At 42.0% G+C, this 14,019-nt stretch overlaps 1 protein-coding gene across 4 annotated transcripts in view; it reads left to right on the forward strand.

The window, feature by feature from the left end:
• Positions 1–4,541: 4,541 nt before the first annotated feature.
• The window catches only part of LOC147610123 (phosphoglucan phosphatase LSF1, chloroplastic), a 104,557-nt gene continuing 95,079 nt past the window's right edge, over positions 4,542–14,019 (forward strand). For 2 of the 4 annotated variants that reach the window (XM_086786778.1, XM_086786781.1), the window contains exons 1-2: positions 4,542–5,008; positions 6,628–6,734. In XM_086786778.1, the coding sequence (XP_086642904.1) occupies positions 4,658–5,008; positions 6,628–6,734 (458 nt within the window). In that variant the 5' untranslated portion in view covers positions 4,542–4,657. The remainder of the gene's footprint in view (positions 5,009–6,627; positions 6,735–14,019) is intronic. The other 2 variants (XM_086786777.1, XM_086786779.1) reach the window with 2 other exon arrangements.

Genomic DNA, 14,019 nt, shown 5'->3' on the forward strand with positions numbered 1-14,019 from the left:
CTCTACAACCATTGCTAACATTATAACAAATGTTGCTAGCACTAGAAGCATGGTACTAGCACAAGAAGCACTAATAGTAAAATTGCTATCATGATACTAGCATTGTAGCATTTGTTGCTAGTAATACAACCACCACTGCTAGTAGCACCACAAGCATGCTACTAGCATAAGAATCACTACTAGTAACAATACTTGCATGATGCTAGCATAAGAAGCACTAGTACTAGTAACAATATTAGCATGACAAGGAAACTTCTATTAATACTACATGCATGCTACTAGCAGAACAAGAAGCACCACTCGTAACACTACGGCATGATGGGCACTAATAGTGGCATAATAAGAATGTTACTAGCACAAGAAGCACTAGTAGTAAACATTAGCACTACTAGTAACCCTTACTATGAGCACTATAAGCTTGGTTGTGTGAAGCATCTTAGATTTTAGTGGTCTCTTTAACATAGCTAGAAACGCTCCTAATTCTATTGCACTGACTAGCAACATTATTGTGTGAAGTATCTTAGATTTTAGGTGGTCTCTTTTTAATCTTGGTTGATGAAGAATGCAATAAAACAATGAGTTTACATTTTGATTACATTATAGGCCAAACACCAAAAGTTCAAAGCTCTTTAAGAAACACATTAATGGACTCTAACTAGCACTTCCCTAAAATTGCTTCAGTGCCATGACCTTGAATTGAAAGCGCTTTTCCTTGTCTATAAGGAGCCATTGGTACTTGATAGATACCGTGAGGAGTGGTATGAGCTATCTCAAAAACCTATGTTTGTGAGAGAGTACATCAAGAAGTTTATGAAGCTTTAAATGTTTGTGGAAGGATTGAATGAGGACATGAAGATGAAAAAGTTTGTGCATGGTTTGGATTTCAACATCACGGCGGATGTTTCAGCTCAAAGACCAAGCACTATTAAAGAGGCCACCATGAGATTGACGGAGCTTTATTAACCCAAATATAGGAGATCCCAACCTATGGGTATCATGAACGATTCTTCTCTAAGCCAACCATCATTGCTCCCCACTGTGGCAAAAGCTAAGCCTCCCTAAACCTTCAAAGAGTAGATGACCCTGAGATTGAAGAGTCGAGGAGCAAAGGTCTATGTTTCAAATGCACAAAAGGTGGTCACCCGGGCACAAATGCAAGTCAAAGAAGGTTGTGGCCACTATGATCCTCATGGATGAGAAGGAAGATACCAAGGACTCTCATGATGGGGAAGAATTTGAGGATTACAATAAATAAGCACACGATGAGTCACTTGAGGATTACTCCTTCATAAAAGAAGATTGAGAAGTCCATTTTAATCCCGATGGAGGAGACAAAGGGAATGTGTTGGATGCAGTTGTATCCACAAATGCAAAATTTTCAGCAAGTGTACACTCTTTTTCCCAAGAGTTAATGGCGGGTTGCAAGAGCCCAAACACCCTACGTTTGGTTGGATTCATTAATGGGAGAGTTGTGCATATATTAGTAGATCTTGGAAGTACCCATAGTTTCATCAATTCCAAATCCATTAACTCTCTCAAGCTTGCTCCAGTGGAACTACCCATAACCTTTCAAGTGCAAGTAAACAATGGAGAAAATGACAAGACTAGCTTGGCATATCCTTCTATTGAGATTATTTTATATCCTTCACACACTTGGAAGAGTGCCTTGGTACTGTTGGAGATGGATCCCATAGATGTGATTTTGGGGTGTGATTGGTTATATCACTTGGGAATTTCCACATAAATTGTCAACAAGGGATTATGAGTTTCATGCATCATGGACAACAAGTGTTATTAGCTAGAAATCACTTAAAGAAGCTCTCTTTGCTCACCCCAAAGGAACTTAAGAGGGAACTCAAGACTCTTGGCACTATTTATATGTTACCTCTTGCTCAAGAAGGGATGGAAAGCAGTGGACATCACATAGAAAAAGATATGGTAGCCCTTCTTAACGAGTTTGAAGATATTTTTCAAGTGCCAAAGAGTTTGCCTCCTAAGAGAAAGATTGATCATATCATTGTTCTTGAATTAAATGCAAAGGTCGTCATAACAAGCCTCCCTATTGGTTGTCCAAGGTGGAAAGAGAGGAAGTGGCAAAGAAAGTGCAAGATTTACTTTCCATGGGTCTTATTCAACACTCGCAATCTCCATTTGCTTCTCCTGTTCTATTGGTGAAGAAGAACAATGGGTCCTTTCGCATATGCATTGATTATCGTGACTTGAACAAAGTCAACATCAAGAATAGTTACCCCCATTCCACACATTGATGATCTCTTGGATGAGCTCAAGAGAGCAAGATTTTTCACCAAGATTGATTTAATATTGAGATACCATCAAATAAGGATGAAGGAGGGTGATGAAGAGGAGATCACATTTAGGACCGAAAGAGGATTGTTTCACTTTATGGTCATGCCCTTTGGTCTTACAAATGCATTGGCCACTTTCCAAGAATTGATGAATAGGGTATTGGCTTCTTTCCTATTCAAGTTTGTGCTAGTGTTCTTCAATGATATATTGATATATAACAAGAGCAAAGAAGAGCACCTATCTCATGTGAAGCAAGTGTTTGAAGTGATGAGGGAGTATAAGCTATTTGTAAAAGAGAGAAAATGCTCATTCATGGTCAATGAAGTGGAATATCTTGGGCATTTGGTGGGAGAGAATGGCATAAGAGCCGATCCAAAGAAGGTGGCATGTGTCAAAGATTGGCCAACACCAAGCAATTCAACTCAATTGAGAGGAAGACCATATTAGGGAGTTTAGGAAAATCTCATTAGTTTGGAAATTTTAATTTCAATATACTTTTTAGTGTATCTTCAACATTTCAAATCGAAAGTTGTTGGAGAATGTGGATTTAGAACCTACTCTTCAAGAGCTTTCCAATGATATGTCAGATGAGTTAGTTTTGACAAAACTTGAAAAGGCTTCACTGTGCCCCCATATTTTTGATCTTGCAAAATGGGAATTGGGATTTTCCCAAACTTCCTAATATGGTCGTGAGGATTTTTGCGGTTATCTTTCATGGAGCATTATGCATCTATAGTGGCACCACTTACCGATCTTCTCAAGGGGGAAGCTTTGTTTTGGTATTCTATTGCTGACAAAAGCTTCAATGAGCTCAAAGCTTTGCTTACATTGGCCCCCATTCTTGTTTGTCTTGATTTCTCCAAGACTTTTTATGTGAGAGTGGATGCAAGTGGAAAAAGACTTGGGGCTGTTTTGTATCAAGAGCATGTAGTCATTACTTTGAGAGTAGAAAGCTTACCAAAAAGGAGATGTCATTACATGTTTATGAGCTCTTGCTATCCTTCATGCTATCAAGAAATGGCATCATTACTTGTATGGTTCCCACTTCAAGGTGAGAAGTGATCATAGGGTGCTGAAATTTTTCTTATCCTAACCAACTCTCTCTCCCAAGCAAAAGAGGTGGTTGGCCACTCTTTAAAGTTATGATTTCGAGATATCATACATACTGGGCAAGGACAATGAATATGGGCTTGCACTATGACATCAATTATGGAGGTTTATAGTGGTTGGATCAAGGAAATTTAAGAGGAATACCTCCTAAATGAGGTTGCACTATGGCATCAATTATGGAGGTTTATAGTGATTGGATTAAGGGAATTTCAGAGGAATACCTCCTAAATGAGGTTGTTGCCCACATTTATAGGAAATTACAACAAGGCGATCATGAAGATATTTCTCATTAGAAGCTTCACAACAACCTCTTATGGTACAAGGATCGAGTGTATCTTATTTCTACCACATCCTACATACCAAAGGTGCTTCATGAGATGCATTCTTCTCCACTTATGGGTCATCTTGGTGTATTGAAGACATATGACAAAGTGAGCAAAAGTTTATTTGGAAAGGCATGTGGAGGTATGTCAAGAAGTTTATGATGGAGTGTCCTTTATGTCAAAGAAACAAGGATAGCCATTAACTACCCGATGGTTTACTTCATTCTTTATCCATTGTGGATGGGAAGTGGACTCACATATCAATGGATTTCATTATACGAGTCTTCCCAGGACTAAGCATAGGTGGGATTAAATATTTGTGATAGTTGATCGGCTTACCAAATCAACCCATTTCATTGCTTCCAAGGTCACGTATGGAGCATGTATTCAACCCATTTCATTGCTTCCAAGGTCACGTATGGAGCACCTTAAAATTGCCAAACAATTCATGGAGCATGTATTCAAGTTGCATGGGTTGCCACTCAACATAGTGTGATAGAGACACCAAGTTCATGGGGACTTTTTGGAGATCTTTATATGAGAGCATGTATTCAAGTTGCATGGGTTGCCACTCAACATAGTGTGTAATAGAGACACCAAGTTCAGAGGACTTTTTGGAGATTTTTATATGAGAACATAGGCACACAAATCACTCTATCTACAACCTTCAAACCGATGGGCAAATAGAGTGTCAAACAAGTAACGGTATTAGACAAGGGTCATCCTCCTAATGGGCCCTAGCATTACACTCCCACACCGGTGTCACCTCTACTAAAACATTATAAAAGTAAATTGAACTATAAAGCATTTCTTTTTTGCGGGAGAGGTAAGGTAAAGTGCACCACCTGTGATGGAAATATCCCACAGCGTCCTTATAGGTAGAGGAGCTCAGCGTCTTGTCAGCGATCCCTGAGCGGATGATGGAGGGGGTCTTCAGCAGCTGCGAGATTACTCAGTGCGCTTTCGTGAAGGGGGAGGCTGCGATCCCACTACTTCGTGGATTTGTTCTAAAACGAAATGCTGCTGCTGCCAGTGGCACTGGAAGGGTGCACGCTCTGAGGTGCCCCACCACAATCTCTTGGGTGAGCAGAGGGGCCCAGCTTGCCGTGCGGGCAGGCCATGAGGATGGCGGAGGGGTTGGTCTGGGCGTGAGCAATACCTACAAAATGAATCTAAATGAGTACATGGTCACCCTCGACAAACCTCTGGGCATTCGATTCGCCCAGACTCTGGATGGGAAGGTTTATGTTGAAGCACTTGCCAAGCAAGTAATAATCGCTCCTCTTTATGTGTATCAACTTTGGATTTTCTGTATGGTCCGTTGTTGAGCAATGCGTATGGTTTAGCTTGCTTGTAGCCAAGAAACAGGCTATATTACGTGGGGAGGGAAGGCTGGTTCGGGGTCATCATCATGATCTTCATGCCCGGGATGCTTTGATACCAATAGGAAAAGACCATGGATGATTGGATTAAATTGATGGTAAATGGCTGAAATTGCAAATGCGGAAGGGACTTATCTGCCACACTTATGCAAATCGCCCTTGGTATGAACTGGACTGATGGGGTTTCTAGGGTGCTAGTAGCAGGGTTGGAATATAAGGATACTGCTGAGTGCTATTAACTGCTGCAATCAACATACGGAAAAGATATCAGAAGGCTTTCTAACAACTCTAATCTATGAAGCAATCTTGATGGCCAAAGAATTTGCGAGCAAGTGCACTGCAGCCAATGGGGAAGCCTTTTGTCATACAATCGAAGGGGTGACTTCCTGTTATCCCCTACAATAAAAAAGGAGGAGGTGATGAGTGTCTGTTGTTGAAGAGTAGTCATCAACCTCTCTTGGAGCTGCCTCATCTTGAAGAGGAAGATGCTCAAGCATCTTTGACGAGGATGTGTGATGGAAGTCCAAAACCATATGGAATAAGCCATGATGGTGCTTCCTCTGTCTTAGTCTCCCCTGTCCCGTATAGCTAACATGTGCTGTGAATGCTCAATGATTGTTCTAACATCTCTAGCTGCTCTACATATACTCTGGCGTCACATGTCCCGTATTGATGAGATTTTCCTGGCGACTGGTGGGTAATTAGGGACTCTAGAAGGCTTAACCAATGTTTGAGGCGAGGAAATACCTAGGGGGACGCCCATAGGCATTAATTGTTTATGAAGGTGTAACGCCCAAAAGGTTAATTGGCCACATCTCAAGCATCGGGAGGGGATTCAGTCAAGCATGTGATTAGGGGCACTTAGTAAGGAAATACCAAAAAAGGGGCTAGAGGATAAGGGAATCGTGTCTGCTAGGTCATGGATGGGAAGAGGAGAAACCCTCTTTAAGTATCAAGAAGTTGTGTGGTGTCAAATTGAAGTATTTAAACTTTTAATTGTCTGACTAGAGTTTGGAACTGCTTACCTGTGATGTTTGAAGAGCAATTAGGCGATTTGCAACACTGATGAACCTGAATTTGTATACAAGTGTTTCCCATATCTTGCAATGTGGTTTCCCAAGTCATTATAAAAAAAACCATTGCATCTTCTTGAAAGTCTCCCAAGTCATTATAAAAAGAACCATTGCATTTTCTTGAAAGTCTATCATCTCTGTTTGTTTCTGTAGCAAATACTAAATCTTCCATGTATCTGCCAAAGAGGTCTTTAATCCGTTTCTGCCCGTGTGTGTGTGTGTGTGTGTGAGAGAGAGAGAGAGAGAGAGAGAGAGAGAGAGAGAGAGAGGTCTTTAATCCGTTTCTGCCCGTGTGTGTGTGTGTGTGTGTGTGTGTGTGTGTGAGAGAGAGAGAGAGAGAGAGAGAGAGAGAGAGAGTTGGCACATCATGAATTTTGATGAGATTGTGAATTTTCTAACTTGTAAATATATGGGCATGAACGCTTGTATTAGGGTAATGCAGAGAGCTCAAGAATGGTAATGGTTGGTGATATACTCAAGAAGACTAGCTCCGTCTTTGGTGAGGCCATGTGGGATGTTGAAGACTTTAGTCGTACAATGTATGCGCTTTTTGTTATATTATTCTTTTCTTCTTGAGGTTTTTATCAAATTTTTAATGGCTGTCATGTCATATGAATTGTAGCTCTTTAGATAATTTTGCCACTTGAATGAAATTTTTGATCACTTTGTTTTGTCGCTTTGTGATGGTTTCCTTGGAACTTTGTTCTCATACATATCCATAAAAAATCAGTAGAGACTCAGTCTATTCATTAGGCAGTCTCTTAGACTATATCATCTTCTGGTTTTGTGAATAAGCCTTCATGCCTTGCGGTTGGACGGACGGCATTGCTGCAAACTATTGGAAAACATCACCAAATCTAGATATATATTTTTTAAAATGATACACACAATTCTCTCTCTCTCTCTCTCTCTCTCTCACACACACACACACACACACACATTTTTTTTTTGTGGAATCATAAGTATATTAGATTTACAAGATGACTATCCAAAGTAGATAGTCTCAAAGTACATCAACTGAAGATGTCAATATAAGACAAATATACATCATGATCTATTTGGTCAACCTGCATGCAATCGAAGAAAGATTGATGCAAGGAGTACCGAAAGAAAGAAAAAGCAGAAAAGCCGCATCACCGAAAACTCCATGGTTGCGAACTTTCCATAGTGTCCATAAAGCCCAGTAGCGCACCCATGAGAAGAAAAGAGTGAATTCTGGTCTGGGCAAATGAAGACCAAATAGCCAGAAAAACTTTCCAAATTTCATATTTGGAAATCTAGCCCGCAGAAGTTGGATGATAGGAAGAAAAAACTGACGAGAAGAAGGACAGTTCCAGAAAATATGAATGACTGTCTCCCTGGAAGCAGAGCATCTATGGCAAGTGGATGAGGATATATGTCTGCCTGCCAGAAACTGTCCTGAGGGAATAACAGCCAAAAGAACGCGCCACAAAAAAAGCTGTTGTCGAAGAGGAAGCTTCGAATGCCAAAGAGATCGCAATCGTCTTTTCCACCACAAAGACGACCGATGCATATGCCAGAAGAGATTTGCTGGTTCAGAAACCCAAGGCAATGGCAACAAATGTTTATACAGACCAGCAACTGTAATATCAGATAGCCACAAGGGATGGCATGAAGAATCAAAAGAGGAGATAGTCCAATCCTGTAGGCGATCTCGAATTTCCAACAGTGGAATCGGCAAAAAAGGCTGAAGCATCTGAATTATATCACGCCAAAGACGACGATAGTGAGGTCCCAAGCCATAATGTGCAGCAGCCTGTGGAAAAGAAAGAGGGGAGCCATCAAGATGGATGACATATCCCACAGAGGTAACACCCTTTGAGTGGAGAAAATATGAACGCCGGGGTTCTTGCACCGCCAGGGGAACTGAAAATGCTTTGGACCAATGGATGCTCTCAGCGCAGAGAGAGTTGCCTTGTAAGGAGTCACGACCATTCCATTTTAAATTTGAGAGGACAAGCTTCCAATCAGCAAGTAAGCCAGAAATGAGAGGACAGCCCTTAATTTTGCCAGTCATGTAACCAAGAATAAATTCCCAATGAGTAGGTTGCCAATGGCCAAAAGCCGAAGTCGTCGGATGAAGTAATAAATGACGGATCATCGCTGTCCAAGGCTGAGTGCCTTCCAGAAATTGAAGCATCAGTTTACCTCTGTGGGCAAGAATATGCACCTGTAAATTAAGGATATTCAAGCCTCCATGCATTTTAGGGGTACACAAACGATTTGCCGAAAGCAAACGTACACTCTTTTTCCCCTGCTTCGATCTCCAGAATATCTCCAAGATGGTGGACATAAATAATTTCAGCTCCCCCTGAGAAAACCTGATGAGAGGAAGGTAGAACTGAATATAGGCAACCAAGATGGATTGGAGAATCCGTAAACGAACATGCAAAGGCCATGTTGCAAGTTTCCAGTATTCCAACTTTTTCTTGAGCTTTGCCAAGACCCAATCTGTTTGTTGACGGCGAGTGGCTGTCCATCCCAAAGGATATCCCAAATGCCGAATCAAATGAGTGGAGTGAACTATTTCCCCTGGCCATAGCAAATTATGCCACTGTTTTGAATGCAAAGGCAGCAATTTAGATTTCTGAAAATTGATTTGTAGGCCAGCCGCAAGTGCAAACAAAGAAAGAGCCTGCATCAAAGTAGAGAGATCCTGATGTGTATTGCGAGGAAGAAAAAAAGAATCGTCAGCATAAGCTTGAGCAACCAACTGACGTCTATTTTGAATGTCCAATCCATGAAGACTGCCAGTATCAACCAAATGATCCATATAAAGAAGCATGGGATGCGTCGCTATAGCATACAAAAGAGCACTTGAAGGGCATCCCTGCCTAACTGAACGATGCAAAGTCCATGATTCTGAGAGATCTCCTGACAATATACAAGCCGCCTGACTATCAGCATAAAGCCAGTAAATGATATTCTGCATTTTTTCTCCAAATCCCAGAGCACGCATGGTTTCTTGAATGAACCCCCATTTAATAGTATCAAAAGCCTTAGCAATATCCACTTGCAATAATAAGACATCCTGCTGCGTGTATTTGGCATATTCAATGCCAATATAAGCATTTGCAATGTTATCTGTAATGTGCCTGCGAGGAATAAATCCATACTGTGCAGAATGAAGTCCATCATTCAAGTAACCCTTAATGCGATCGACAACCATTTTACTGATAATCTTGTATATCACCGGCATAAGGGTAATTGGTCTCCAGTCTGCCAAAGACTCACATAAGTGTTTTTTAGGCAACAGCTTCACTAATCCTTTTTTCCAGGAAGCTGGCATTTGCCTTGTCTCCCAGGCAATGTTTACCATATGCAGCAAAGGTAATTTGAGGGTGTCCCAATATGCAAGAAAAAATTCAACTGTAAGGCCATCCCATCCTGGAGCTTTCCATCGGCCACAAGACCTGATTGCATCAGACAGTTCTTGTTCAGAGAATTTTGTTTCTAGTTGTTGCGCTTGAGTAGTAGAAAGGATGGGGGATACATGCTGTAATAACTGATGACGTGCATCATACACTTCCATGGCGTGAGAATCATCCTCATCAAATTGAGAGGAGAAATGGGCAACACAAGTCGCAGCCAATTGTGCTCGGGTGGAGGTCCACGTGTCATCTGAAATTAAAGTGCGACATATAGATGCAGCTTGTTTTCTGGAATGTAAACTCTTGAAATTTTTTTTGGAAGAGCAGCCTTTGTCCAAAAGCGCCTGTTGTCGTGCCCGTATCTCCCATTTGACAAGCTTTCGATGATCATTTACCTGAATACAGTGACGAGCTTGACATAAAGAAGTGGCTTCAGCCAAAGTTAGAGAGCGAAGATGACTAAGCTCAATTAATGATTGGCATGTTTGCTTAGCATAAGCAACAGTCTGTCTCCAACCTTTCAGATACTGTTTACCATAATCACGGATGACTGATTGCATGCGAGCAATAAAAGCTGTCCATGCATAATCCAAGTCAATGAAAGATTGAGGAAAGAGTGGCTGACAGGCCTCAAGTATCAGTGCTTTGAATGCATCATGCTCCAAGTAACTATTATTGATGATAAGCAACCTTCGAAGTGGCAATTTGTCATCGGGCATGTCATGCAGATGAACTCTGAGCCATAAGGGTACATGATCTGAATATGTAAATGTATAATCTAGCCACAATTTGGTTGTGAGAGTATCATAATGAAACGGATCAAGCTGATACCATCGATCCAATCGAGCTTTGTAAGTGGATTGAGCATTATGTTGGAAGGTATACCCAGGCATCAGAGGCTGAGATTCTTTCCAAATATCAATCAGATTAAGCGTCGCTACAAAATCTGCCCACGAAGACCTCTCAGTAGCAAGCATATGTGTACGACCGGATGTATTATCACCAGGTTGAGGGGCATTATTGAAATCTCTACATATGAATGCTTTCTGTCTCCAAGGGTACAATTTCATTTGTTGCCATATCTGTCCTCTAGCCTGAGAGGATTGAGGTGCATATATCGATGCAAATTCAAAGATTTCACCCTGAATAAAGCACTGCATAACCATCCATCTGCCTTGGAAGTCATTGAATGCCATGACTGGCTGCAAATGATGTTTCACAAGAAAAAGTACACCCGAAAAGGCATGGTGGCCTGCATAAAAAATATCATAACCAGCATAATGGCCTTGCTATCCAGCATAGTGATGTTGATTGTGCACACACACACACACACACACACACACACACACACACGTGTGCGCGCACATTTTGTTTGCATGTCTTACACACATTTTTTTTTTGGGTGAAAACATTGTTTATATTAAATAGTAAACTGCACAGTCATAGTCACCCGAAGCTAAAAATTCTTCAAACTACCGGAGAGAAAGCTTGCCAAGATCATAGCAATCTCGAAAAGACCGGCGTAGTGCAGCACGAAAATAGGGGAAGGGATGAACAACATCACCAGAAACGTGCAGATGATTTTTGGTGGAATAGATGGTCCAAAGAGCCCATAATCACATCCATGCAAAGAAATCATCATACCTTGGTAAGGCCGAGGATAATCTGCCAAAAGTCCAAAAAAGTCGCCCAAAGCGCTGTCGAGGGAATCTATACTACATCAATGCTGTCAAGTGGTGAAGAAGATCGCGAGAATGCAAGCAACTCCACAATAAGTGAGGTACGGTCTGGGGCATAATGCGGAAACACCGACATAAAGCTGGAGCAATACGCCTTTGAGCTAGCAGAGTACCAACTAGTAGCGCTCCTGTAATGCATTGCCAAAAAAAGACCTGCTGCTTAAGTGGCAACTTTGACTCCCACACCTTTTTTAAAGTTAATTTCCACCAGGGTAAAGGCTTATCCAAGTGCCATAGCTCGTTCCCATGTTTCACTTAAAGAGAATGTGGGGGAGAAGGAGAGCTTCAAACCCTAGCAAGCAAACACACACACTCAAGAGAGAGCAAGACACGAGAGAGATGGATAGCTGAATTTTCTTCTTATGTTCTTCTTCTTCTCTACTCAACCAACATAACATAAAGATAAGAGTACACATTATATGGGTTAGTACTCAACTACTACAACATACAAGGGTTGGTCCATAATGTGAACCCGACTAAATGAGCTGGCACTATAACTATGCCAGTCTCTAGTAATCCAAAATGGCTGTCACATAGCCTGTCATCCCACTGGCCGTATATCATCCATAATCTCACCAACCATAGATGCGGAAGCTATCACCCAGGCGGGTCATCAATGTCCGCTGTAGCACTAGTTGAGCTCGATATCTCAACACTCTCCCTCTAGCTCAATTCCACACACTGCACTCCAAGTAAGCTCCTAAACGTGTGGAGCTTCTATGTGTCCAATGCCTTCGTGAAGATGTTAGCTACCCGATCCTCTGTGCGGACATATGCCAAATCTACTGGCCAACTGTATGCTGCTCATGTTGTCACAATATATGACAACTACCCTATCCACGGGCTCTCCCATGTCACCAAGTAGCTTCTGAAACCAAGCTACCTCACAAGCTGCAATAGCAGCACCCCTGTATTTTGCCTCTGTACTCGACAAGGCAACTGTTGGCTGCTTCTTACTGCTCCAACTCACAGCAGCACTCCCAAATGAGAACATAAAACCACTGGTAGATCTTCTGTCTGCAATACTACCAGTCCAATCAGCATTTGTGTACCCATGCAATTGTATCTTTGTACCAGCCTCATAGAAAAGTCCATAATCAACTATGGACTTTATGTACCTGAGGATCTGTCTAGCCGTATCCAAGTGTGGCTTCCTAGGGGCTTGCATAAACTAACTCACAAGTCCAACAACATAGCTCAAGTCTGGCCTTGTAATGGTCACGTAGATCAAACTACCCACTATGCGCCTGTATGTAGTGGGGTTCTCCAAAAGCTCACTTGTATCTGCAGAAAGCTTTGTGTTCTGCTCCAATGGCACTGAAATAGACTTATAGCCTGTCATACCATACTTGGACAACATGTCCAAGCCATACTGCCTCTGCAATAGCAAAATGCCATGAGGTGATCTCACCACCTCTATGCCCAAGAAAAACCGCAGCTCACCCAAATTCTTCATCTCAAACTTCTGCTTCAAAAGCATTCTGACATCATGTATGTCTGCATCACTATCACCAATGATAATCAAGTCATCCACATAGATTACTAATAGCATGATCCCTCTATCTAACTTTTTCACTATCACCAATGATAATCAAGTCATCCACATAGATGACTAATAGCATGATCCCTCTATCTAACTTTTTCACATATAGTGAAAAATCTGCATTGCATATATGAAATCCAATGATAACGAGATACTCCGCGATCTTGTTTGACCATGCTCTGGGTGCTTGCTTCAAGCCATACAAGGCTTTGCGTAACCTGCACACAAAATCTGGATGTGCATCACTCTCATAACCTGGTGGGTGAATCATGTACACTTCTGTTAGAAGTCATCTCCTGTCTTTATGTAGACACCAGGGCGTTTGTTGTGGGTGTGTCCGCCCTTGTAGGTGTTTTCTCATTTTTCCTCACTCCTTGTATTTTTCCTCATATTTTTCCCATTTTTTCTTGGGCCTGGGGTGGCAGTCGTGTGCTGGCAGATGTTGTTCTCTTGTTCTTCTTTGGCCGACTGTACCTGACCTTGGGATAGTGCTGGCTGACTGGCCTTTAGAGCAGGTCGTGGAGAACTGGACCCAGTCGGCTGCCTCTGGAGCAGCAGGCCGATTGCTGCCTGGGGTCCATATATAATGGACCCCCCACTCCCTTGCCATTGTGTCTTGTATTCGGGATCTTCTTTATGTATATAGAGCAGAGTTACACGCCTCTCTCTCTCTCTCTCTCTCTCTCTCTCGTGCTATTTTTTTGCATTGCGTTTGCTCGTGTTCCCAGATTTGGTTATCATCTCCGTTGCGTATTCTGACATGGTATCAGAGCCCTAGGCTCTTGATAGTTCTTGGGATTTGTGTGAGCAAGAAGGGGATTGTTGTGTTGCTGATTAGTGGATTGTACGGGACTGCTCGGGAAGGAGGATAAGCAAGAGAACGGTGGGCTGATTTGCTAGATAGCCACTTGTAGGTGTAAGTTCTTCTTTATTCCCACCCACCCACCCTTTTTCAGAGTACATCCTTGCAATGGCAGATTTGTTAGAGATGGCCGAGAGGCATGTGAAGATCCCTACACTCCCCATGTTCCCGGTGGACCGTCAGTTGGACGGGAACAACTACGGCATATGGAAGGCTATGATGGAATCTGTTCTGGAGTCTTACGACCTTGCTGATTTCATCGTTGTTGGGGTTCCACGATCGGAAGTA

The sequence above is a fragment of the Cibotium barometz genome, chromosome 50, assembly GCF_041138505.1.
Source record: "Cibotium barometz isolate CiBa-2024 chromosome 50, ASM4113850v1, whole genome shotgun sequence".
NCBI classification, from domain to species: domain Eukaryota; kingdom Viridiplantae; phylum Streptophyta; class Polypodiopsida; order Cyatheales; family Cibotiaceae; genus Cibotium; species Cibotium barometz.